Genomic DNA, 26,184 nt, shown 5'->3' with positions numbered 1-26,184 from the left:
CATGGCAATAAAGGCTTTTTGTGATTGGCACTGCCCGATGACAGTTTCTACATACACAATCGATGTGCAAGGGTTTAGTTAGCTCGTACAGTTAAAATTGTATTAGAAGAATTTTCGATCTAGAAGGTGTTCAATTGAAAATTGACATTTGAGGATACTCAGGATTTATTTATGTCACCTAATTCACGAAAATATTCCATTACATTTCGGGGTAGGGTTTTAAATAGTTACACTTAAGGGTCTTATAAATGTTCCACTGCTTACTCCAAAGCAATTTTTGAATAGTATTTAAAGCGGCGACTCAAAAAGTTATTTACCTCATAGATGTATTCTAAATTAAATTATCATTTCGTGCCTCATAACCACAAAATACACAACACTTAGGCTGAAGAAATGGGCTGGTTTATCAACCAGTGAATTGTTGTAGCTACACCTTTACTCGCATCCATTCATTCCATTTTATGATGGGCTAAATATTTGTATCAGTAGTGATCTGGCTGCATACACGTATTAAGTAATAAAATATTGGTTTAATGTAATAAGTTATTGAAAACGTAAAAAGTTACATGGGATTGTCCCACCTTTAGTGGATTTTGGAACGTGATAGTGTGTTATTTGGAGGATAGCTTTGGAGCAAATAATCAGTTCCATGTTAATATACTTGTTTAACATTTTTCAGTCATATGATGCCCGTCTCTTGATTGCCTTCCATTGTTGCTCTCAAATTGTTTAAAACTGTACTCGAAATGGAGCGATTTATGATGCATAAAGCGCTATATTGCAGGCATTTGGACGAGATTCGTACGTATGATCAAACCTAGTGCATCTTATCTGTGTGTAAGCAACCTTTGGTAAACTGATAAGTGACTCCCGGGGCTTTGTGGGATCTTTGCGTTTCGTATATTACATATTGTTTTGCACATTTTAAACTATTATCTCTTTTTGCACATTCCCCTCAGTTTCTTTTCATCCCCTTTGTAATACATCGTTACTTTAATTTTCCATGGTGTTCATTAGTGATTATAATAATATATCTTCAATAACATTTCCAGTTTCCTTAAACAAAATGTCATTTTATTTTCTTGCTCCTTTCTATATGTGCACTTTAGCCCCGGTTCACGTATCTCTATATTATTTTTTTTGCCTTCTATGATTACGTATCCCTTCCTATCCTTCCTTTGTTCAGTCTGTCTTTGGATCTATTGGCTTACTTGTAACAAACAATGACATTCATGTTCCATTCTCACTCCTCAGCTCCTTCCCTGACCACTTTCCTTTTCAAATTACAACATAACTTCTTCCAGGTGCCATTTCTGAAAGCTATTCCTGAATTTTACAGCATTTATGAAATTGTTCTTCCTTCTATGTTTTCAACCAGAGCAATATATTCGTGGTAAAAGTGCTAAGAAAATTAAATGAAACTAAAAGAAAACATGGACGTCGATTCACCAAAATTCCAGGGTAAACAGAAGTGATATCACTTATCGTTTCACTACAATTACATGACAGGAAACCACGTCGTATTACCTTTGACCTGCTGTCACATTCTCTGCAGTTGTTTCTTATCTTATTTTTGTTATCTTCAGTCACTTGTTGCTGTCCCTATGTCAACCCTCCAGTCTCCTCGTCTATCTCAACGGTGCCTTTCTCACTGATCTTATACAATCTCACGTCTTCGCCTCTCCGACCTGATTTCTCACCTGGTCTGTCTTTTTATCACCTCTTTCACCTGTCTTCCACTACTCTTGAGTCCATTATCTGTCTCTTTCGCACCTCTCTGTTTCACTATCACCCCATATCTGTCACCTTTCCTAATTCCCTCCCGTCTTGCTCAGCCGGTTCGTTTCTGACCGGTATCTGTATTCTTATCACCACTTTGTCTTTCTGTCTCTAAACGACATAAGGTATTTGACTGCCATTGAGCTCTGTCATTTTATCACACCACTTTTATTTCTCTTCCTTCTTTCAGCTGTCACTGTATCACCTCTCCCCCTTTTGCAGCTGCCTCTTTATTGTTACTGTCTCTCACACTTCTTTCCTTCTCTTTCTGTTGCTCTTCGCCATCTCTTTCTCATGACTCTATCTCTATCACAACTCTCATACTTTTATCCTGTCTAAACGGTCTACCCCTCTCTTTGATTAGTGTCTGTCTCTTTGTCACCTGCCGATGTGTCAATCTTTCTTACCTATCTCACTCTCTTTCTCACCCATCTATATTTCTTTCACACCTGCCACCTCTCTGTTTATTATTTACATTTCTCTGTCTCTTTAACACAGGCTTTTAATATCTGACCTGTCTCTTTGCAGTGTCCTCTTCATGCTGTTACGTTTGTTATTTTCCCTCATTTTCTCTCATTGGCTTTCACCTCTTCTACCCTCTATCTCTATCTCTGTGCTGTATTCCTTATTTTTTTGCTCCCTCCAGTAGGATTCACGGAGACTCCTTTTTACGGGTGTCTGTTCCAGATTCAAAATTAACATTTGTTTTGCCAGTGTGTTGCTTTGTTTATATCCTCTGCTGAGAGTGTTTAATACATTTTGATGTATACAATGGCTGAGAGGCACAGAGAATAAACAAGGCTCATTTGTGCCTTGTATGTCTTCTGCTCTGTTTATAACACAACTTTACACATCTGGGGTCAGGGGTTGAAATGACGGTGTCAGGGATTGCAAGAAGCAAGCCAGAGGTTGCTGCTGGGACCCCTGACAACGCCTAAATGACATCCATGAAAGAAAGGAAGTACTTACGAGTAGTTCAAGTTCTCTTTCGTTATGTCCTCCATGCTGCATTGCCTTAACATCTATACTTTCATCTATCTCTTCCCCATCGTCTTCTGGCGGATAAACAATCTGAGGTATTGTTGCATCTGAAATAAAAATCGAACATACAATGGTTAATGATCAGCACAGGACTGTGGATCTGGGCCTTAATCAGGGACACGAATGCTTCAAAATATGTTGTTACCTGAAAGGTTTGAGTAATTCCATGTGTCGTCATCACTGAGTGTTAGAATTTCGTCTTCTTTGCTGTTAAGTAAACAGAAAAGCAGGAGTTGTAACTAAATAGTATTATAAAAAGTTATGAACTTTTTTTCCTATCCGGACCTAAGATACAAAGGATGATTAGAATAGGAAATCCACCTTTTCAGAGTGGTGACCCCTAATTATTTGCCTTCTACCGGACCCTATATTTTTGCTGATTTTAGAACTCTGTACACTTTACCCTTGCTAACCAGTAGTAAAGTGTCTGTGCTTCCCCTTTGAACGTGGTTGAATTGGTATATTTCTAAGTGACCAATCAATTCAACTTTATTCTATTCATACAAAGAATCATAAAAGTTTGCGGTTCAGTACAAATTTAAAAAGAGAAAGTCTACAGTGTCCAAAATTAAAAAATGTCATTAAAGGCTTGCTAAAAATAGTCCTAAGTCAGTATAAAATGTACAAAAAAAATACACGAATAGTTGATTGTTTGGAGATCTGGTCACAAGGACAATATATTAGTCGACAAGACCAATTATTTGTGTTAGGGAAACTAGTCAAGCGATAGAAAATGTCCAGTCTAAAACGTGTCAAGACAAATCTGTGTTGAGCATTTAAAACACCAATTAGATATGGTTGCATCGTGTAACAGGTCAGTACCATTTGGTTATGTTGTACGGTGGGCTTCACAAGTTCCAATGTTAATCTTTTTTCCTCCAAGTTGTTCAAACATACTCTTTTGCATGATTCTCTTGATATATGCAATAAAGATTCAGGCTTTGCGCAGTATTCAGAGTGGCAGATATCATGCATACATTTTTTTATGTATTTCAACCATGTTATTTTCATTGCGTAATCAGCACCGCAGCAATCCTGTACAATGGCTCTGTTAAAGCTCGTATGGTCCGATGTCCATACCTTATGCCAGAGGAGGACTGGCTGCACCCTTATCAGGTTCTCCAGATAGGTTATACCCAGTTCTGCATGGCATACAAAGTTAGAAGAGCTGTTAGGAAGCCCTAACAGGTTTTGAAGGAACCCATTTTCTACCAGCTGTAAAGAGTCAAAGTGTACATGTCCCCACAACTCAGAACCGTACAACGCTATTGACCGGCATTTGGCGTGATAATTGCTCAGCATGTCCCTGGAGAGTTTACGTCCTAGTTTCCTGGAAAAGTTACTCAGACCCGCAATTGATCTGAGAAACTACATTCTTCTCGATTTTACTTCACTTTTCCAGTTGCCATTACTATCAAACATTATTCCTAAATACGAAAAAGTTGATGTTTGAGGTAAAGTCTTGTTTCCTATTAAAATAGTGCGTCCCTTAGCTGACTTTCGGCCAACTTTCATTACATTTGTTTTACCTATGTTAATTAAAAGACACAGTTTCTCCATGAAATTAACAAATTTATTTAAAAGGTGTTGCAGAGCATTCGGGGTGCGGGCCATGAGCACCACATCATCAGCATACAATAATACTGGTACTGGCCTGTTGCCAATTTGAGGCAGGTCCATACAGGAGTCCATAAGTGTACCACTCAGGCCATTATTATATAAATTAAATAAAAAAGGCGCAAGCACACACCCCTGGTGGACCCCCTTCTTGATGTCAACTGGGCTAGTGCATTCACCATTCATACCATATCAAATCTTGGCAAAACTCATTGAATACAAATATCTAAGGAAATTAACGATGGCACAGTCAACACCCACATAGGTCATAATAGACCATAGTTTATCATGGACCACACGATCGAATGCAGAGGAAAAGTCCACAAACGCCAAAAACAGGTTGCCCCCTTTTATTTGTATATATTTGCTCACTAGCAGGTTCAAGTTATTGGCTTGCTCTATGGTCCCAACACCCTAGTGGAAGCCCTATTGGAAATTGGACAGGATATTATTACAGTATGCCAACTCCTGTAATCTGTTCAGCACAATACGGCCCACCACCTTAACCAAAGAATCCAGCAGGAAGATGGGTCTATATTGTGCAGGGCAGTTGTGATCTCCCTTTTTAAATATTGGTACAATGTGTGATTCCGACCATGACACTGGGAAACCAGCTTCCCAAAACGACTTAAAGACCAGGGTCATAAGAGACTCCAGAGATCGATATTGTCCTTAAAGATATCAATCGGAATGCCAATCAGGGCCAGGTGCCTTTCCTCCCTTGCTAGCTCTAAGTGCCCGTATCACCTCCTCCAGTGGGAAGTTAAAATCAAAATATTTCCACAAGAAGGTAGGCCCAGGGGAGACAGCTCTCGTCCCTGTCACAGAGTTGGCTTGTCCTTCTTCAATCGGACTGTTAGACCTGGCATCATTGGCATGAGTCTCTCCTCCATTTTTTTCTGTTTGCCTCCTCTGTTTACGATGTTTTTGCTGGTACACCGCTTTGGGCACTGTGCCACTGCTGATCAGTGCCACAGTGCAAGTGCTCCCTATGTGAAATTGCTGTATTAATTGAATTCCATGTTTGGCTTATTTGGTTTACTGTCAGTCCCTAGTAGAGTGCACCAGGAGTGCCAGGGCTTGTAAATACAAATGCTGCTAGTGGGCTTGCAGCACGTGTTGTGTCACCCACAAGAGCGGCCTAGTAAAAGTATGTCTGAAGGTCTACCATTGCTAGACCACGTGCAGTCTGGTACTGTCACGCAGACTGCGCAAGTACACCTACTTGCCAGTCCCTAAACCTTCCCTTAACTTCATGTTAGTCACCCCTATGGTAGGCCCAAGGGCAGGGTGCATTGTAAGCATAAGGTAGGACAAGCCTGACAAGGTTGGCATGTCCTAATAGTGAATTACAGCCATATTCGTTTTTCACTATTGTAAGGTTACCTGCTCTCCATCAGTTAGAATGGGCTGCCAGGATTATTAATGCTATAATCCTAGCGGGCTCGGGGAGCATGGTGCAATGTCAAGTTTGGTATCCCTGAACTCAGGGTTTAATAACGCATCCGTTTGTGTGGATGGTTTTTGGACTCTGTGTTTGAAAATAGCACTTTTAGAAAGTAGCTATTTTCTTGTCTAACTGTCTACCGGTCTCTGCTGGTTCTGGTGTGCGTGTGACAGGAGCTGGGTGGCTCCAGAGGTCTGAATGAGTCAGTGTGGGATGAGTGGGGCATTTGCATTGAGAGTAGGGGAAGAATAGCTCCTGATAGCCTGCCCTGCCTGATACAATGCTGGCTCCGCCCCCCTGCCAGGCGACTGATGACTCTGTGCCTGCCTGGGACTTTCCTGGCCCACCTCCTGCCGGGCAACTGATGGCCCTGCCCCTGCCAGTGACAATGCTGGCTCTGCTCCTGCTGGGCGGCTGAAGACTCTGCCCTGCACAGTGAATAGGCCATGTGCTTCGGCCTGGCAACACCCACAACAACCCCAAGATGGGGGGAAATTTCCCTGCATGGACAAAGGGATCAAAGCCAAAAAGGGGTATAAGAGAAGGACCCCTGAACCAAGAATTTAGATCACTTCTGACAAGGAAACCTGAACCAAGGACAAGAAGCCTGCTGATCTAAGGACTGCCTACCCGTTCTGCCAGAGTGCTGTTTGTTGGGGGAATCCTGCATTGCTTCTTTATTTTTGCCAAGGAACCAGGAGAGAGGAACTGTGTGTGTACTCTCAAACTTTGCTAAGAAAATCTCCAAGGGCTGGAAGAGTGCCAGTCTCCTGTTGAAGTCACAGGGCTAAAGGACTTCATCTGTTTAAAGTGCTGTTTGCTGGAACTTGTGAATCCAGCACCTCTGAAAGAATCCAGCAATCTCGACGCCGACGGACGCCGCCGAATCCAGCTCGACATCGTGAGTAACGGCTCCAGTCTCCCGCTTCCTCGACGCCGGCCGCTGGGCCCGATCGACGCCAGCAACAATGCCAGTGAGTAGTGAGTTCGGCTCCAGCTCCAAGTGACCTCGTGTTTGCACCGCTGCTGATCGCTTCGACTTCGAGCCCTCTCGACGCCATGAGCGCTGCTCACTCTTCATCGACGACGCCGTATCCTGCTTCACCTCGTGAGCGCTGCTCCTGCCTGACTTCGGTCGACGCCGCTGCAGATCGCCCCGACTCCGAGGCCCGATCGACGCCGAAGGCGCGACGCCGGACATCTCGACGCCGCTGATCATCGAGTGCTTCACTTTTCCAAGGTACTGTGTTGTTGGGGCCTGTGCGACTCCAGGCTCGACGTAGCGCTCATCGCGGTCGACGCCGAACCTTTGGATTAACTTTGCCTCGACGTCGTGTGACTCCTGTGTGGGTTACATTGTTGCCAAGAACTGTGTTTTAGAGAAGAAGAGTTGCTTTTGATACTAAAGACTTTGTGCTAAGAAGAAACCGTGCTTGAATTATTATTTTTTCCTTCCAAGAGTATTTATTAAGACTGTGGTATATTTTTGTCGTTATTTGGTCTTGTGCTAAGCCTTATATAAAAATCCTTATTTTTATAATACTACTGTGTCGTGTCCATTTGTAGTGTATTCACTTTATTACTGTATGTGGTCATAAATGCTTAACGCACTGCCTCTGAGATAAGCCTGTCTGCTTTGCCAAGCTATCAAGGGGGTGAGCAGGGGTTATCTAAGTGTGTGATCCCCTTGCCCTGACTAGAAAAGGTGTGTCCCTATTTGTCAGAAGTGTATACCTCTGCCAACTAGAGACAGCCGCTTCTAACACGGACCCATATATAGTTTCACAAAATGGGCCCCCCATTCCTGTTCTGTGATTGCTACCTCTATGATCGGTTCATCATCGTCACAACAAAAGGGTGAATTTAGCACATGCCAGAATAACTTAGAATCTTTTTTCTGGCGCGCCTCCTGCAGATGGTCCCAGGCCTCCTCTTTCATAATCTTTTTTCAATGATTTAATGCTTGCTTACAAGCCTGTCTGCAGTTCTGTACTATTAAGTTATTCCTAGGTACCTCCTTCAAGGCCCACTTTAGCTTCTTGTGAGCAAGAGTGAACGCAGGGTCAAACCACCCGTGCTATTTTGTGTCCCCTCTGATCTGATTAGTAGTCAGCCCAGCACTAATTACCTCCCTAATATGTCTAAAGGCCTCCACAACATCGGCAGTCTTTTCCAAACAGACCTCAAAGGCCCTACTCTGATTTATAAAAAATGTATGTAACAATCGAGATGGGTCGACCATGGACCAGTGCAGGGCAAAGCCATTTAGACGGGAGAGTGCTATGTTTTCCGCGGCAAGGGTAGGTTGCCCTTTGCCAAGCACACCTTGAAGACTAATATCCAGTGAGAAGCTCTGTGGAAAATGATCACTTAATGCGATGTTATGTAATATAAATGTAAAAACTAGTGCTGAGTAGCATTTAGTAAATAAGAGAAAATCAATGACACTCCTACCTTGACTGCCATCAAATGTACAGGGTAAAACAACCTGGCTGCTTCCAACTTCATTACTAAAGTCTAGCTCATATTTAAAAAGCAGCTTGTTGAGTTCCTCCCCGTACCCTGAATGAGAATAGTGGGTGACATCGTCACCCTTAGCAGAGGTCATACCACAAACTTTATTAGCCATCAGTTGACAAGGTTGGATGTTAAAATCACCCCCCCTCCCCCCAAAGCAGGATTTGAGACAAAAGCCCTTGTCCAGAATAGATTCCAAATCCTCATCAAGTTGGCAGAGATAATCTATTATGTCTAAGTCTCAGGCATTATTGTAAAAATTAACTAATATCAAAGAAATAGAGGTCATGCAAACAACCTGGACAATTTGTTAGAACAAATTAGATGGATATGCTGTTAGGCTAGTGGAAGCTATTTTGTTAGATACTTAAAAACAGAAGCCGCCCTTTGATCTTCCGTGACTAGATGGGGTTGCTCTGGACTGAAAGGTCTTGAAACCATTAAGATGTATAGGGTCATTGGCCCAGGTTTCTTGCACCATCGAAATCTCAAAGGCTGTCATAAACTCCATCCATTCCGGATTACTACATTTACTGTGAAGCCCCGCCACGTTCCAGCGTAGGATGCTAATACTATTACCTAGTGATATTATCAAACTCATATTGTCGTCGTCAGTATCAACAATGTTGTTTCCTGTTGGATTACATTGGTCAGTAGTATTATAAGCAAAGTTACCATGGATATTTTTCTCTAGACTACATCCATAGGCACCCTGATCACCACAATTACTGGTAAAAGCATCATAGTAATTACAAGAAGAAACAGCATTGAAAAGGGGGCTGTTGCTGTTTGGTAAGGGTACATAAGGAATCGTTATATTTAATTGATATAGGCTATGCTCATTGTTAGAAGGTTCATTACTATCAACTACCCCCTCAGCATCTGATGAATATCAACCGGTAGCCCCACTCTGGAAAAGTTGCTGTCTTCTTGTATGACATCACACATTTTTTGCTCATCTCTCTGCTTGGAAAGTGCAGAAGTCGGAGTTAGAGTTGGTCCATGTGGGTGGTTTACAATGGGCTTACTCTGCACTACATGTCTAGATGTATGATTAAGGTAATCTATCTCTTCCAGGGATGAGAATATGTCAAATCTATTGTAAAGTGGAACACTATATTGAGGATGGGTGTTTGAGGGTGTAGGTCTCTGCTGTGATACCTGATGCTGGACGTAGTTTATTGGAGGGTAGAAGTGTCCCAGGGGAACTACATTTATACTTCTGGTTGTCACATAAACACTACCAAGTCTTCGTAAGATCTCCCGTATTAGGCCGGGCGATCTAAATGTGAGAACGATGCAGTCGCCGGATAGTGTTTTCTCCCTTGTCCCTACCCATCCTACTCTTCTTACCATTTTACTCGGCAAACAGAGCTTCTGCTAGTCCAGTCTTAGGTCAGAGCCAGCAGAACGCCTTGTTCCTTAGTGTCTCCCAGGTTTCATTAGCTGTGGCAGTAAGAGACGGTACATTTGCCAGTACTATTATGTACTGTGAAGCTTCTGGCGGCAGATGCAGCCTCACCCGATCCATATTATCCCTGTTGCTGGGGACTGCATAAGGCCTAGGCAGTGGTTGGGAGCAAATAGAATTATTGTTTATTGAGGCTTCAGTATGTTTCATATTTGTAATACTCTCATGTCCTTCAGATGGCTGAGGTTTGAGGGATATCTACATGAGGGGCGTGAGTTGTCCTACCGTTGTCCGGAGTAGGAGTGGATATTAAAACGTTGTCTAGGTTATTAACAGAACATTCCCCTTGAGCTCTACTCAGTGCATCCTCAATAGCAGAAACCCTGCCCAGTATTTTTTCAATGGGCGCTTTAACTGATGAAAACAAATTATCGAAACCCAGACCCTCCCCCTTAGCAGCAGCAATATGAGAAGGCACACTTTGATTATCTAACTTCAAGTTAATCAGAACCATGTCTATATGTTCTCAGCGTCCATTCACTAGTGCAAATTTAATGTAAATCTGATCTGTAAACTGGGTTAGAGCATTATCTAGAGAAGACTTGCCAGCCTCAGTAGCCACATTCTCTGAGAAGATACCCAATATTGAAGGCGAGGGATCGTCTGTCTGAGTATTTATGGAGTTTGTTTGGGTCGATGCAGGGTAAGTACGCCAGGGGACCTTTTGTGCTTTAGGTTTCTGTATATCCTTGCCTTTACCACATTTACCCTTCACTTTTATGTCTCTTGTTGTACGATCAATCAGAAGTTTAGAGGTCCATGTCCTTAAGGCTAAGCTAGGCTCGCAAGAAATATCCATAGTAGAGATCTTCGGTTCGTGGACAAGAGAGGCCTGTGATGTCCCCTTCGGAATAGCTAACAAACAGGCTTGAGGGGTGGTTGGAGCAGCAATACCTAATGAGGAGCGCCTCTGCAGGGAGGAGGGATCTAAAGATAACCTTCTCTCCATAAGTTGAATCTCGTAACTGAGCAGTGATTCTGCCCTTATGATAAATGCGTCTAGGGTCCCTGTAACCCCCACAAACCCCTTGTTTTTGCTCATTGTGAAACGAAGGATCAATACCACCTAGTCACACACAGAAACAGCAAAAATCTGTGTCAGGGGTATAACAGCACTATGATACCTGGCAAGAAAGATCCTCAGACAGGTCCGCACGACCAGTTGTACGAGGGGGGACCCTGCCCTGCCTCCTCCAGTCGCTGACGGGCTTCGTCCGGCACGTGGGTGATTTAAATATGACTTCAGGCGCTCACAGCAGAGTCCTCCTGGTGGGGGCTGAAGTCCCTCCTGGGTACCGGGATACCGGCAAAAGATACGCAAAGCGGCTCTTCACCAATTAATCATGCACAAAATAGAAACTGACCCCATAACTAATAAATAGACACACACCAAAAACAAAAGGAAACTGGTTTGGCAATGTCAGCAAAGTGTGCCTTAGCAAAGCACACCTTGGCAGCCCTGTCACACAACCGGCTCAGAGATCTCCGCAGCGAAGCTTGCATACACCTTTCGCCCCACAGCTTTTGTAATGCGATGAGGATTCTGACCTCACATAAGGCGATCCAAGACTGTTGTCGGCACACCTGAACTGATCTATTAAACTTCCCTATAAGTCCCTAGTATATGGTACAGGATGTACCCAGGGTCTGGGACTAAATTACCACTAGTCGATTGAAGCCCCGATTATGCACATCACCCACTCTAAATAATAGTCCAGTTTCAAACATTGGTGTACAATGGTGGGATCAGGAACTTATCCTTGGCCGTACCACGCAATGATTTAAGTTGAAATGAAAAAGAAATCATTTTTAAATGGACAGCAACATTGACTTTTTGGATTTTTAATTGCTTTTTGTCTTAATTGGATCATGTTTGTTTTCTGTTCCTCAATTCATTCTGACCCTCAAATTTATAGCAACATGGAGATGGATCTGGGCAGCATGGAAAGCCTTAGCATTGCAGTTCTGAGGAAAATGTGCAAAGAAAAGGGGCTAAGGCTAGGCAGAATCCAAAAGGACTACCAGATTGCCCTCATATCTTGGGAGGAAGTTAGTCTGTTGCAATCCATCCCACAGGAGTAAGATGATGTAAAGGAGATCGGTAGGAAAATGATGATGGCACTGGAGGAGAATAAATTAACCTTGATGTTAGAGAAAAAGATGCCATTACTGGCCCATGCTAGAAACCAGTGAAAGCTGAACGTAAGAGCTAAAAGGGCTTCTGTGTCCAGTGATGATGATGTAGGCACAAACAGTGCAGTGTCTAGGAAAGGTAAAAGAGTCCACATCCTCACAGATAAGTGGTTTCAGCCTATCCGGTGGGACTGTGGAGGCATAGAGTCCCAGAAGAGGACTGGGGCGACAGTCTGTGGAAGAATACACCCATTGCAGGGAGGGACACCATACTGGCCCTTGAAGTAGCTAATAAGATAAAGTATGCCCCTATGTAGGAAGCCCTTATCACCAAGTTTGGTCTGACCCGAACGAAGGTGTCACCTGAGGTTTAGGGATAGCCAGAACCGGTCACACCAGTCATCTGTGGATTTTGTGGATATGTCTACAAAGGCAGTGGCAGCCTCTTGTTCGGTGAAGGGAAGCATAGTTAATGATTATGATGGTCTGTACAATTTGAATATAAAAGGGCACATTTTAAATAATTGTTTTACTCACCTGCACCAGCACCTGATTGATAACAATCTCACTGTACCCAGAGAGCTTGCGAATGAAATAGTCTTCGAGATAAGCACCAGTGTGTCCAAAAAGGTACCTGCTAGTGGCCAGAAGAAGAATGGTTCAGGTTCCTCTCCACAGTGGGAGTGAGAAAGCCAGGATAATACAGGAAAAGGATTCCCAGATCTCTTCAGAGCACAGGAGGGGAAGATTTAATGGGCATAGGCCCAGGGCTCCCTTTCACGCTCCCCAGTGTTATGATTGTATGGCATAAGAAATGGAACTCCATATGTTCCAAAAAGCCACCCACAAGTGGGACCTCCATATGGGTTGCAAATTTAGCTCGGCTGGAAGTTAATCCCAGGAGGAAAGGGTAGAGCATGCTCGAGACTCACTTGATTGGGAGGAGCAATCATAAGGTAAGCTGGTGAGCTCTGTGAGTAGACAGAGTGAAAATGGTTCCTTGCACTGCTCTGAGGGATACCTGTGAAAGCCAGACCACGGTGGTAGCAGGGCTGGCTTCCCCAAAACAGTACCTGATGGGATAGGTCTGTAGAGTAACACAGGTCCTGGCTAGGACTTTTCCACCCTATGGCTCTGGTATTACTTGGTTGGGATGGGGTGCTTGCCTAGGAGAAGGAGAGTGGTAGTCCCCAGATGCCCATTGACTGAATCCTTGGCAATTAGCTCCCGCAGTGGGTAAACTATCAGAAAGAGTGGTTATAAAGGCCATCCTAAACACAGAAATTCCCAGAGCTAATGTGCCAGCAAAAAAGGTACAGTGGCCAAGAAGAAGAGTAAGGGGTAGGCAGTGGATGCTATCTATAGTGGGAGACCACTGGGTCAGGGGTTACCAACTCTGAGAGGAGAGCTCCCCAAGACTGACCTTAGTGAGGCTACTTCTGTCCTGATGAGGCTGCCTGCACTATCACAGAGACAGAGGAATGGAGAACCGCACCAGGCAGACACCTACATAACACAGACAGGCTTTTCACCCTTGAGGGGTGCCTTGGCTCCCCCTGGAAGACCTGAACAGCCAGGCACATGTTTAGTCTTGGAGTATAGACCTAGACTTTAAAAGCCAGTCTCAGAGTGTGACCCTTGGGATGGTGGAGTAAGAATGGATGGTGGTTGTTTGTAACGTGAAGTTGCAGCCCCACTCTGAGAAACCCAATAGAACATCAGGATGGAGTCGGGAACTCAACACCAGACCCACGACTAGCAGTGTGGCTGACCCAAGGCCCCATATTGGAGCCTTCACCAGGAAGTGGAAGACCAGGGGCCTCACTCCTCAAACTGACAACTGGCAGCTGACTGTGGAGTCTATTGGTTGTTAGACTTCTGAGCAGAGCCTTCCTTTGGTTGGGAACAGAATACTGAGCTTGGGGCAGAATGTGCCACATAAACGTGTTGCCATGGTTGGAATGCACATGTGAGCAAGCTAGGGTTAGTTGCCTGACTGATGGGGTCTCCAGACGAGGAAAAGGGTTCCCTATGGACAGAGTTTGTTGCTAAGGAAGTTAGTGAAAGAGGGGTACAGGTATGTTCAGAGGGGTATATAACAGACAAGTGTCACTGCAGAGGCAGCAAATTGTCCATGTTCTATCACCTGAGCAGAAAAGACCATGAAGGGATTGATTAGGCTACCATAACTCATGGCTTTGTAGGAAATCTGCTTTTTTTGCATGGTCACCCAAGATTTGTTGCCTTTTGCTTAAACTTATATTTTTGATGACTTTAGAACTCTGCATAGACTTTAGAACTCTGCACACTTTACCCCTGCTAATCTGTGCTTCCTCTTCAAAAATGGTCCAAGTGGCATATTCCTTATTGATATATTAACTTACCTATAATATGTACTTTTCCCCTGCTAACCAATAGTAAAATGCCTGTGCTTCCCCTTCAAACATGGTCATTCTTAATTGGTATATTTAACTTACCTATAAGTACCTAGTCTAAGGTATAAAATGTACTTGGGGTCTAGAAGTAAATTGCCACTAGTGGACTGCAGTACCTATTTTGACTTCCACTATAGTGACAGTATATATGCAATTGGGTTAGTGGTTGAAGGGGTGTGAAACCCTACTCAAGCAGCAACTACAGTCCTTGTCAAGGTGAAGTCACAAGAAAAAACATTATTCTGCGCCTAAGCACAGATCAGGCAGGCTTAATTTAGAGGCAATTTGTAAAGTATTTATGCAGCATTTCAAACATTATTAACGTGAAAACACCATTCAAAAAGGTTACCACGCCAATGTAGAAAAATAGAGCAAATTTTTACAAAGAAAACAAGACCAAAACTAAAACACAAATACTATCAGTGGAACCGGAGATATGCAATTGTAAAGTATTCAGTGAAAATAACTCCAAAAATCACAAATTGCCAACTCTGGATATCTGGTTGCGACGGACTGGGGAGAAAGTCACAAATTTAGACTGATTGCAACGGAGGGCGGTCTGGCTACACTGAATTAGATAGGCCCACTGAATAAAGTACCATAAATTCTGGTTGCGGAGCATTGTGAGGTTCCACTGTTGAAGATGTGCCATGCAGCTGAGGCGATGCATAAGTTCCAAGGAGTTGCAGAGCTGGAATTCGAGGTCCTGCATTGTCATCAAGGATCCTATCGACGAGTGATTGTGATGCAAAGTCCGGCATCTAGGCTCCTTTATACAGTTGAGGCGATGCGTCAGTTCCAAAGAATTGATAGGCTGTGACACTAGACCCTACATCGTTGTCTAAGCTGCCGTCTCTTACAGGTTTGCGATGCTAGGGACTTTGATGGTAAGCTTCATACAGCAACAGTTCGGAAGCGGTTTGTGAGGTTCGATGCGGAGTCCTTGTACTGAGAGAATCCTCCCAGCAGAGTGGCGATGCAGCAGTTCTGCTCTGGTTTGCGTTGTGCAGCAGAGGAGATATGTTGCTTCTGTTGGATTAACTGATAGGCTTGTAGAGCACATTCAGGCCCAGTTTCAAGGTACCAGGACTGGAGTGGCACCACTTGGCAGGGTAGGACACACAGATGGCAGAGTCCAGGTGCTGGGTTCCAGGTTGTCAGAGCCTTCTGTTCCTGAGGGTCTAGTCAGTGCCCAGTCTAATAGCCCTTGGAGTCACTCTGGGATATTCGGTTCAGCAGATGCATGTCTAGCCCATCTCACCTATGCGTGAGGGCAGCAGGTCAGCAGGGCAGGAATCCAGCAGAGTGGTAGTCCATTCAGCAGCACAGCAGTCCTTCTTCCTGGCAGAGTCTCCACAAGTTCAGAAGTGTACTGAAGAGTTGTTGTCTGAGGTCCTATATTTATGCCTAATTCTGCCTTTGAAGTGGGAGAAGCTTATGGAGGTTTCCCTTTGAAGTGCACAGGTGCCCAGCTTTCCTGGCCATGGCTCCAGATGAACTACAGGGGGTAAGTCGTCCTTTGTTTGGTGGTAAAACATAATATATTAAAGTGCAAGTAGGATTATACCCAGCTCCTACCTCCCATCCTGCCAGTGACTCTCTATTAAGTGTGGCTGTCCAGGAGAAATGGACAGAGCTCACCTGTCAGCTACAGCCACTCATGTTACCCTGGGACAGACTACAGACACTAAATGGCTAAGGCAGGAAAATTACTAATTTCTAAAAGAAACACTTTGAAAATTGTAATTTAAAATCCAACTTCACCGAAAGAGAGGATTTTTTGTTTCAATCCCAAAGACACCAAATATGAACTGGTTACCTGTTCCTATTTGGAAGTTACAGCTTATTAAATGTAATAAGGTAATTCCAATTTTATCATATGGGCGAGGTAGGCCTTGCAGTGAAAAAACAAAAATAGGAGTTTTTCGCTGCAGTGCATGTAAAACTTAAAAGTACATGTATAACTTTTTAAATACTCTGCACCCTGACCTCTGGGCTATACAGGTCCTACCCTAGAGTTGACAAATGAATACAAATGGAAGGTTTCATTTACCAGGGTGAAGTTGCAGTTTAAAAGTGCACACACAGGCTGAAATGGTAGGCCTTGAAACATGTTCAAAAAGGCTTAACACCAAATAAATGAAACAGCAAGCCTATAATGCAACCGCACCTCCCTGAATGATTCCCCATTTGTAATCCATATCAAAACTTATTCAAGTATTTGGTGTGTATATCCACTTCTCCTGCTGTTCCCAAGGAATAATCAAACTGACCACAGTTATTTTTTCACAGTTGTGAAATGCACCACCATAAAGTGATTTCCGAAAAGATGTTGTCAATTCGTGTCCATGGTATTCTTTAATCTTCACAAAAAACCCTTTAAAAACCAGCCAACGTGTTTCTTCCACCTCTGTGGACTTCATCAGGGATGTAGAACATACAAAATATAAAGTGTATAATACAAACATAAAAACGGTATGGACAAACAACATCACATACATATGTGCCAAGACAATACAACGTTTAAAACTACATAATAGGACAAAGTCAAAACAACATGAATGTTATAGCAGGGACAGCACCAACTACTTTAGTCTAAACCCAATCAGGTTTTTGTTTTAAGGTGCCTAATTAAATAGTTATTTTATCTTAAAAACGTTTTACATATTCACATTATCGTATATCATTATTATTCCAGATAAACAAGTCAAATGACTATAGTTTGCTCTTTACATCTATATTTTTTTTCCTCCTCTTTACTTTTGAACACAACAGGGTTAATGGAACAGTAACAAAAGTAGAGAAAAGAGGGATCCTGAAACAGAAAAAGTATCCATCGTGAAAGGTATAGTTTGGTAATCAATCAGAGTACTTGTAGAGCGCGCCACTTACCCGTGAGGGTCTCAAGGGGCTGAGGGGAAGGGGTGCTGCTGCTGCTCGAAGAGCCAGGCCTTGAGGAGTCTTCTGAAGGTGAGCCGGTCTTGGGTCTGCTGTATGTGGGTAGGGAGGGTGTTCCAGGTCTTGGCGGCAAGGTAGGAGAAGGATCTGCCGCTGGAGGTCATTCATTGGATGCGAGGGACAGCGAGGAGGGCGAGGCTGGGGGAGCGGAGCTGGCGGGTGGGGGTGTGGAAGCTGAGTCTGCTGTTAAGGTAGGCTGGTCCGGCATTGTGTAGTGCTCTGTGTGCGTGGGTGAGGAGCTTGAAGGTGATCCTCTTGTCGACGGGGAGCCAGTGTAGGTCTCTCAGGTGGGGGGTGATGTGGCTGCGGCGGGGGACGTTGACGATCAGTCGGGCGGAGGCGTTTTGGGTGCATTGTAGTCGTTGTAGGTGTTTCGCTGGGATTCCTGCATAGAGTGAGATGCCATAGTCCAGTCTGCTGCTGACGAGGGCCTGTGTCACCGTTCATCTTGTTTCGGTCAGGATCCACTTGTAGATCCTGCGGAGCATGCGGTGGGTGTTGTAGCAGGAGGAGGAGACGGCGCTGACCTGTTTAGCCAAGGAGAGGGAGGAGTCGAGAATGAATCCTAGGTTGCGTGCATGGTCGGTGGGTGTTGGTGCTGTTCCCAGTGTGGTCGGCCACCAGGAGTTGTCCCAGGCTGATGGGGTGTGTCCGAGGATGAGTACCTCCATCTTGTCCGAGTTCAGCTTCAGACGGCTGCTCCTCATCCAGTCGCGACGGCCTTCATTCCCTCTTGGAGGTTGGTTTTGGTGGTGTGAGGGTCCTTGGTGAGGGAGAGGATGAGCTGGATGTCGTCGGCGTAGGAGATGATATTGGGGTCGTGCTGGTGGGCCACTTGTGCGAGGGGGGCCTTGTAGATGTTAAACAGCGTTGGGCTGAGGGAAAGGCCATGGGGGACGCCGCAGATGATGCCGGTGGCTTCGGATCGCTCTGGGTTCTTCCAGAGAGGAAGGATGTGGTCCAGTCAAGGGCCTTATCTTGGATTCCGGCTTCTAGGAGGCATGTCTTTAGAGTGCGATGGCAGACCATGTCGAAGGCGGCCGACAGGTCCAGGAGGATGAGGGCTGATGTTTCGCCGTTGTCTAGTTGGCGCCTGATGTCGTCTGTGGCAGCGATGAGGGCTGTCTTGGTGCTGTGGTATCGTCTGAATCCGGACTGGGACTGGTCCAAGATGTTGTTGTCTTCCAGGTGGCGGGCCAGTTGCCTGTTGACGATTTTCTCGATTACCTTTGCCGGGAACGGGAGCAGGGAGATGGGCCTGACGTTCTTGAGGTCCTTGGGGTCCGCCTTGGACTTCTTGAGGAGGGCGTTGGTTTCGGAGTGTTTCCAGCTTTCTGGGAATGTCGCTCTTTCGAAGGAGATGTTGATGACCTTCCGTAGTTTGGGTGCAATGGCTGCCTCTACTTTGTTGAATACGTGGTGTGGTCTCGGGTCTGACGGAGATTCTGAGTGGATGGAGTTCATGACCTTCCGTGTCTCATCGTCGTTAACGTTGGACCAGGAGGTCAGGCGGATGGCGCTGATGGTGTTTGCAGGGGAGGTGGAGTCTGGTGTAGTTGGGGTAGTTGTGGTGTTGAAGCTGTCTTGAATGTTAGCGATCTTGCGGTGGAAGAAGATGGCTAGTGAGTCGCACAGTTCTTGTGAGGGCGGGATGTCGTTGGCATTGGCGCTGGGGTTGGAGAGTTCCTTTACGATGCTGAAGAGATCTTTGCTGTTGTGTGCGTTGTTGTCCAAGCAGTCTTTAGAAGGAGGATCTCTTAGCTAATCTGATGAGGTGGTGATGTCTGCGTGTGGCGTCCTTGTGGGCTGCGTGGTTGTCCGGTGTGTGTTCGTGGAGCCATATTTTTTCCAGTTTCCGGCATTTGTGTTTGGAGTTCTGGAGCTTGTTGGTGAACCAGGAGGTTCTCTTGCTGGTGTGGTTGTTGGAGGGTTTCTTGAGCTGTGCGAGGGTGTAGGTGCAGTCGTCGATCCACTGTCTGAGGTTGCGGGCTGCGGCGTCTGGGTTGGTGGGGTTGGTGGGTGGGTTCTGGGCAAGGGTGGTGATCAGCCCAGAGGCAGCTGTTGGGTGCGGTGGTGCGTGGTTGTTTTCTTGAAGGTGAAATGAATGAAGCGGTGGTCGGTCCAGTGGTGTTCAGTGGTGTGGTCGAAGGTGACGTGGGTGCCTGTGGAGAAGACGGGGTCCAGCGTGTGGCCGGCGGCGTGGGTGGGTATGGTGACGAGTTGTTTGAGGCCGAGGTTGGTGAGGTTGTCAATCAGGGTGGCGGAGTTGGCGTTGTTGTTGTTCCCGAGGTGGAAGTTCAGGTCCCCGAGGAGGATGTAGTCCGTGGAAGCGAGTGCGTGGGTGCTGGCGAGGTCAGCGATGGAGTCACTGAACTGAGCCCGGGGTCGGGGGGGTCTGTAGAAGAGTGTTCCTCTGAGGGTGGTGTTGGGCTTAGTGTGGATCCAGAAGTGCAGGTGTTCGGCGGTGTGGAGGGTGTCGTCTGCATGGGTGGCGACCTTGAGGGTGGACTTGTGGATGATGGCTATTCCTCCTCTGGTTCAGTTGGTGCGATCCCAGCAGGTCATCTTGTAGCTGTCCGGGATGGCTATGGCGATGTTGGGCGCCGAGGAGTCGTTCCACCAGGTTTTGGTCAGGAAGGCCACGTCTGGGGCGGAGGTGTCGAGCAGATCCCAGAGCTTGACGGCGTGTTTGCGTGCGGAGCGGGTGTTGAGGAGTATGCAGCGGAGGTGGTTGGGGCCAGTCCTTGGAGGTTTGGTGGTTCTGTCGCAGGTGAAGCTGCATGTGCGGCAGGAGAAGGGTCCATGGGTCCGTTTTGGGGTGGCCTGGAAGCAGGTGGGGTTTCGGCCGGCGATAAGTGCGTGGAGGCTGCTCAATGGTGATAGGGGCGGAATATGTCCTAAATCCAGGATTATTGTTATCTGCAGGCTCTTTTGCAGTATTTACAAATATATTATCTTGGATTGTTCGGAGAAAATGAGCGTATATATACAAAGACAGTGTTGTGAATAACAACGCTATTGGAAGTGTTACCAGCATCGTTAAGGAATATTGCCAAAAAATTCAGTATGTCATAATTAATATCTGAAAGTATGTTCATTGTGAATCACACTACTCTATCTTTTACAATGGATCAGAGAGGTCCTTGTTTCTGTTTCGGGTTCCCCCTTATCTCTACTTTTGTTACTGTTTTATTAACCCTGTGGTGTTCAAAAAGAAAGAGGAAGAAAAGGAAAATATAGATATAAAGAGTGAACTATAGTAATTTGACTCGTTCATCTGGAATAATAATGATATACCATAATGTGAATAGAGAAAACGTTTTTAAGATTTAACAACTATTTATTTAGGCACCTTAAAACAAAAACCTGATTGGGTTTAGACTAGAGTAGTTGGTGCTGTCCTTCATGTGTATATACTGTCCCTGTTATAACAATCATGGTGTTTTGACTTTGTTCTATTATGTAGGTTTAAACGTTGTATTGTCTTGACACATATGTATGTGACATTGTTTGTCCATGCTGGTTTTATGTTTGTATTATAGACTTTATATTTTGTATGTTACAGCCCTGACAACGTCCACAGAGGTGGACCAAAGACTTTGGCTGGTTTTTAAAGGATTTCTTGTGAAGATTAAAGAATACCCTGGACACGAATTACCTTGATGGACTACATCCTTTTGGAAATCGCTTTATGATGGTGCATTTCACAACTGTGAAAAATGTTCAAAAGGCCTATTTGGGAGGGTGGCAGAATCGGTGCTGCAGGCCCACTAGTAGCATTATGTTACGGGCCCTGGGCACATGTAATGCCACTTTACTAGGGACCCTTAGTAAATAAAATGTACCAATTGGGTTTAGGACAATGTTACCATGTTTTATGGAATGAGCATATGTACTTTAGCATTGGTTACCTGTACTAAGGCTTAAAAGCAACATTAGCAAAAATGGAGGAGGATAGCAAAAAGCTTTAGGGAAGACCACCCTAAGGCTGACATGTCTAACCCAGTACAAATATTACTTCATGCCTACCAGTCTAGCCTGACTGGAGGAATGTAAAAACTACAGTTTTGCCTAGACAAACTAAGCCCCATTGACAAGTCAAAATCTTACTTTTAAATATTTATGGCATCTTATTTCCCATAAGGGAGAGTGTATTGTATTGAAAAGTAAAACATGTAGAAATGTTATGCTAACCTGTCCTTATAGTGACTAGTATCCTAAAACTAGTTTTTACTGTGGTAAGCATAGCTGTCATTTGTAGAAGACTAGAGCACAGATTAAAATCTTAATATTATATAGCGTGAATGGGACTAGCTAGACATATAATTGATGAACTATGATTACAGAGTTGTTAAAAATCCAATTTAGCAGTGAAGTCAGATTTTTCATACATATTTAGAAAAAGTAACTTTTAGAAACTTACCTTGTGGAGGCTAATATGCATTTGTGCTCCACCTTCTCCCAGCTGGTAAATAGCATTTAGATAGATTTGAATGGAGTATCAAATTCCTCTCACAAGCTACATAATAGGTCAGATTATTGAAAAAATTGACCTGAATGGGCAGGGATGACTCCTTTGAACTCAGCAGAAGGGTGAGGGCTGTGAACATCCATTTTGACACTGCAGTGATAAATCCTGCTGGATTGTCAAATCCTGTTTGACAGGTGTGGCAAAGTTGAAAGGACAGGAAAAGGATGCCATGACACTTCTTGTGTAGCCACTGTCTGGTTGCTGGAAACCCCTACTTTCAATCTGCCAGACTTCCATCTTTGAGTTTTACACATTACACTGGACGCATATTTGAAAGGAAGGGAAGTCTGATGCCATAATGTAAATTCGTTTGTACTTCCTTAAAATTGCTGTTCCTTAAAAATTGTTTTTTCATTATTAGGTTTCCTCCAATATTTTTCCTCAGTTTTTGTTTTTCCATTAATTCATATACATTAGAGGTAAGGTCTTCAATATTCTATGCTCAACTGTGTTGTACTCACACAAATAGCATGGTGATGCTCAGCCAAACTACATGTAACCTACTAAAGTAGACAGATCTTACGCTATCACACAACAGCAGTATGTGCCTGCAATTTTCATTCTACACTGCTGCAACATAATCACACTGTAACCAACATTGTACCAGCATAAGCTGTAACCAACTTCCTTATATTGCAAGTGACCGGTAAATATACCCTTTGGTAAGCAGATAGGATATTTTTACATCTAATCTGCCCACACATAGGTTAGAAAGCCACTAAACTCCAGGGAGGGTTTTTTTAATCAGTAAGGGGGGGGGGGGGTGGCAGGGTGGCCCTCTAAGACTTTCGGGCCAATCTCTCACCCCAAAAAGATCCTAACAGTCTTAACCCCCCCCCCCCCCCCCCCAGGTGAGGCTGATACAAGATAACTTCCTCCGAACTGCCCCATCCAGAAGGAGCAGAAAGACCAATAAACACAAGGGAGTATTTTTTTGAGTAAATGGTTGAGGGTGGTCCAACCAGGCATCAGGCTGAGACCAAATCCCTAATATGAACCTAATGATCTTTTTGCCCTCCAGGTTGCAGAAAAGATGCTGTTATCTTCAATCAGCCCACCTGGGGGAAGAAGGGCCCCCACACAGCAGATAATTTTCTATGTGCCATTAGAAACGGGGTTGGGGGTGTTTAACCACAACCTGCCTCAGGTAGTCAGAAAAACAGTGGAGCCCATTTTGGATGCAGGGCACAGTGCGATGCATGGGTCAGCTGCCCTCACCCATTATATGATTTTGGACCTATTTTTCCCCTGGTGTTTAGTGACAGTGGCCTTTCTGTCCCTGGGGGCAGATTTTGGGTAAGCACCTAGATTCTACCCCTGGGTGGGAGTTGGGGGACAGAAAAACTGATGCATCCATATGCACTCAGGTGCATCAGTCTTTCTGCTCCCCTGGGGGATGGATTCAGAGTGTTACCCCAAACACTCCCCCTCCAAAGTACAATGGTATTTGAAACAGGATATTTTCTGTAAAAAACCGAGAACTCTTAACATTTTAAGTGGAAAATATGAACATTTGTGGGAAAGTTAAAAAATATTGTGATCAGATATACAAAGTATTGACACATTGCATAGCAGTGAGCAAAGATGCTGTGATGTGTCAAATGTAGAGAGCATAACAACGCAAGTGCACAACTGTGCCTTATCTGCTACCTGCCTCCACTGGCACGCTTACTGCAACTTTGCACCAATGCAGGCACCCTTGGGCATAGTGCAAGGGTGTCTGTGTTGTGATCAGGATATCTGAAAGGTAATTTCCTCTTTGGATTATAGTTCCAAACAACGGCGGACACAGTGACCGCACTATCCTGTAAAGTTCCCTTGTTGCGTATAGCAAACTAGTCAATCTGATTTGAGTGTGCACAAAACTGCTCCGACACTTGCCGTTGTTAAGTGCCAACTGCTGTGCAAACACTTGAAGAAGTCAAATTGGAGCGGTGCACCACTCGGTATTGAGACCAGTGGTATTCAAGAAATCAATAAGTCTTGTGATGTTTTGAAGTTGTGAATGATCCTTTATTTACAAAAATTGCCAGCCACCGCCTTTCGTTCATGGGAATGATCTTCTTCAGGGCTAAAATCCACGTTCCCTGGTGGGGAAACGGATGTGTAGGGTTGGTAGTCCGGGCTGCACTGGCCTCCTTAGTAAGGGCCGCCGTGCGCCATATCTGGAGAGTAGGCGGTGTGGAGAGCTGTCCGCTGCACGGTAATTTCCTCTTTGGATCTGTGCTGAACCCAAAAAATAGAAAAAGTGGAGGAATAAAAATATTTCTCTGCTTTACCCCAACCTCAGGGAGGCAGATAATTTGGGTGCAAATCCATGTCTACAAGTCTTTGTAGCAATGGATTTGTATCACACTCAATGGGTGGATGCATGGGAATGCTCAGGCATCACCCACAGAATGCTTTATTGACGCAAAGTAACACAAATTGCCATTTACTTTGGTCTGAAAATTCCATCCCTGATTTCATGTCAGGTCTGCGTAAAAAGTAACACAAACCAGACACAAAATCTGTAAACCCTGTGTGTTTTGCAGAGGGCCTCCACATTTTTCTTTGAGAAATCATGTACATTTGTATTGGCTAATGGATAATTGATGTCAAGTAAACAATTTCGTTATTAATAACCAACCCTGCATGATTCTCAAATAGATTACTTTGGTTTTCAACACGGTGCATAAACTAAAACATTAACAAATAAACATGAATATTAGTTGCATTGTTCAACACGTTTTGAAGATCTAATTTAAACAATCATCATGTAAATATCAATATAAATCCCTGCTGGAGGCACTAAGAGTACTGATGTGTAGTTTGCATAGACCAAAACTCTGTATGCATTGACCTTTCCAAGCTGCTATAAATAGCAGCTGACTGAAATTTATTCAGCTTTCTCCTATTAGAAATGTCTGTGCTGTGTTCATATGTATGAACTAGTTCACCCTTTATAGAATGTCCATTGATGGGGTACATTTTTTATTTAATTGTATAATATGTATGTGTGTTGGCAACATGTAAGATGGAAGGGCTTAAGAGCTTAAGGGCAACACATTGAATTAGGTTATAAATGAAAGAGGAGAGAAGGAGAAATCATATGGAGGTGTTTGTTTTTAGGTTTATTCTGCAGGTGATCAAAAGAAAGATAATTAAAACTTTGGAGGAAACTTTCCTAACACCACATTGATACATTTTAAGTGCGTTTTTTCCTGTACTACTCACAACTGCCGGGAGATGCGATCTCGTATCAACCTATAATGGGAGCCTGACAACTGATGCGACTTCTGCTTTCTCTCTTCCGCCCACACTCGAGTGCCTCAGCGTGCACGGCCCTCCAAACTGTTGCCCATTTCTGAATGGCCTGCTCCTGTATCGCCTATATCTAATAGGAGAGTAAGCAGTGGGTGGCCGCAGACGTATCAGTAGTTGAGAAATTCCATGTGTAATGTATCCAGCTATTAATTACTTTGCCTTATTTCCACACCATATAGTAACATACATGAGGCATACGGTTAAACTGAGTCACTATGAGGCATGAAGATACATGCAGGTGTTGTGTGTCTGTCATTGCCTGCACAGTTCTGGAACCGATCATTTCCTAGAAGTGCCAGGACAGAGAGTGAAGCTGCATTCATCATGCTGTAATCAATGCCCAAACGACCGATTGGCACCCCATTTCTCGCATTCGTTGGTGTTTTTTCACAACCTGCGAATAAAACTACAATGATGAAGGCATACCTGGAACATCAAGTGTAAGTCCATAGTTGCTGCACGCTATGAAGACTCTGACAATGGTATTTAAATGCTGATTTATCTTACTTTTACAATACACTACTATTTTGTTTACTGATTGAATCCTGGCGAAGAATGCCCTATTAATCTTCATTACTCCTGCTCCTGTTGTCCTTGTCCCATCTATTACTTGTGGAGATAAACATCTCCCTGCCAGAAAAAAGAGCAAAGGAATTCTGGGACCCAAACCCCACTCCTTCCCACTGGGAGTACATATTCAGTACTTACCCACCATTCCGCTTGAACTACCAAGCCACCAATAGGAAGGCTGGCCGTCTGGGAGGGAGGGGCGTAATGGATGGTGAAGGGACAACGGTAACTAATAGGGCATTACCCCCTGGTCCCTCCAGTCCTCTTCCCATCCATTACTTGTTGAGGATACCAAAGTCAGGAAACTGGCCTTCCAAACCCAGAAAGAACACCCATGACACCACACCAAAAGCAGTATCCCAAGCAAAGCAAACGGGAA

The 26,184-nt window shown here is 44.4% G+C and overlaps 1 protein-coding gene across 1 annotated transcript in view; it reads right to left on the bottom strand.

The window, feature by feature from the left end:
* The window catches only part of PPP1R3A (protein phosphatase 1 regulatory subunit 3A), a 481,293-nt gene that overhangs the window by 81,044 nt on the left and 374,065 nt on the right, over positions 1-26,184 (bottom strand). The window contains exons 2-3 of the mRNA XM_078674365.1: positions 2,966-3,027; positions 2,749-2,867 (exon numbers count right to left, since the gene is read on the bottom strand). Of these exons, the coding sequence (XP_078530491.1) occupies positions 2,749-2,867; positions 2,966-3,027 (181 nt within the window). The remainder of the gene's footprint in view (positions 1-2,748; positions 2,868-2,965; positions 3,028-26,184) is intronic.

The sequence above is a fragment of the Lissotriton helveticus genome, chromosome 1_1 (genome assembly GCF_964261635.1).
Source record: "Lissotriton helveticus chromosome 1_1, aLisHel1.1, whole genome shotgun sequence".
Classification (NCBI taxonomy): domain Eukaryota; kingdom Metazoa; phylum Chordata; class Amphibia; order Caudata; family Salamandridae; genus Lissotriton; species Lissotriton helveticus.
Note: the sequence above shows the minus strand (reverse complement) of the source record. Positions and strands in the feature narration are given on the sequence as shown.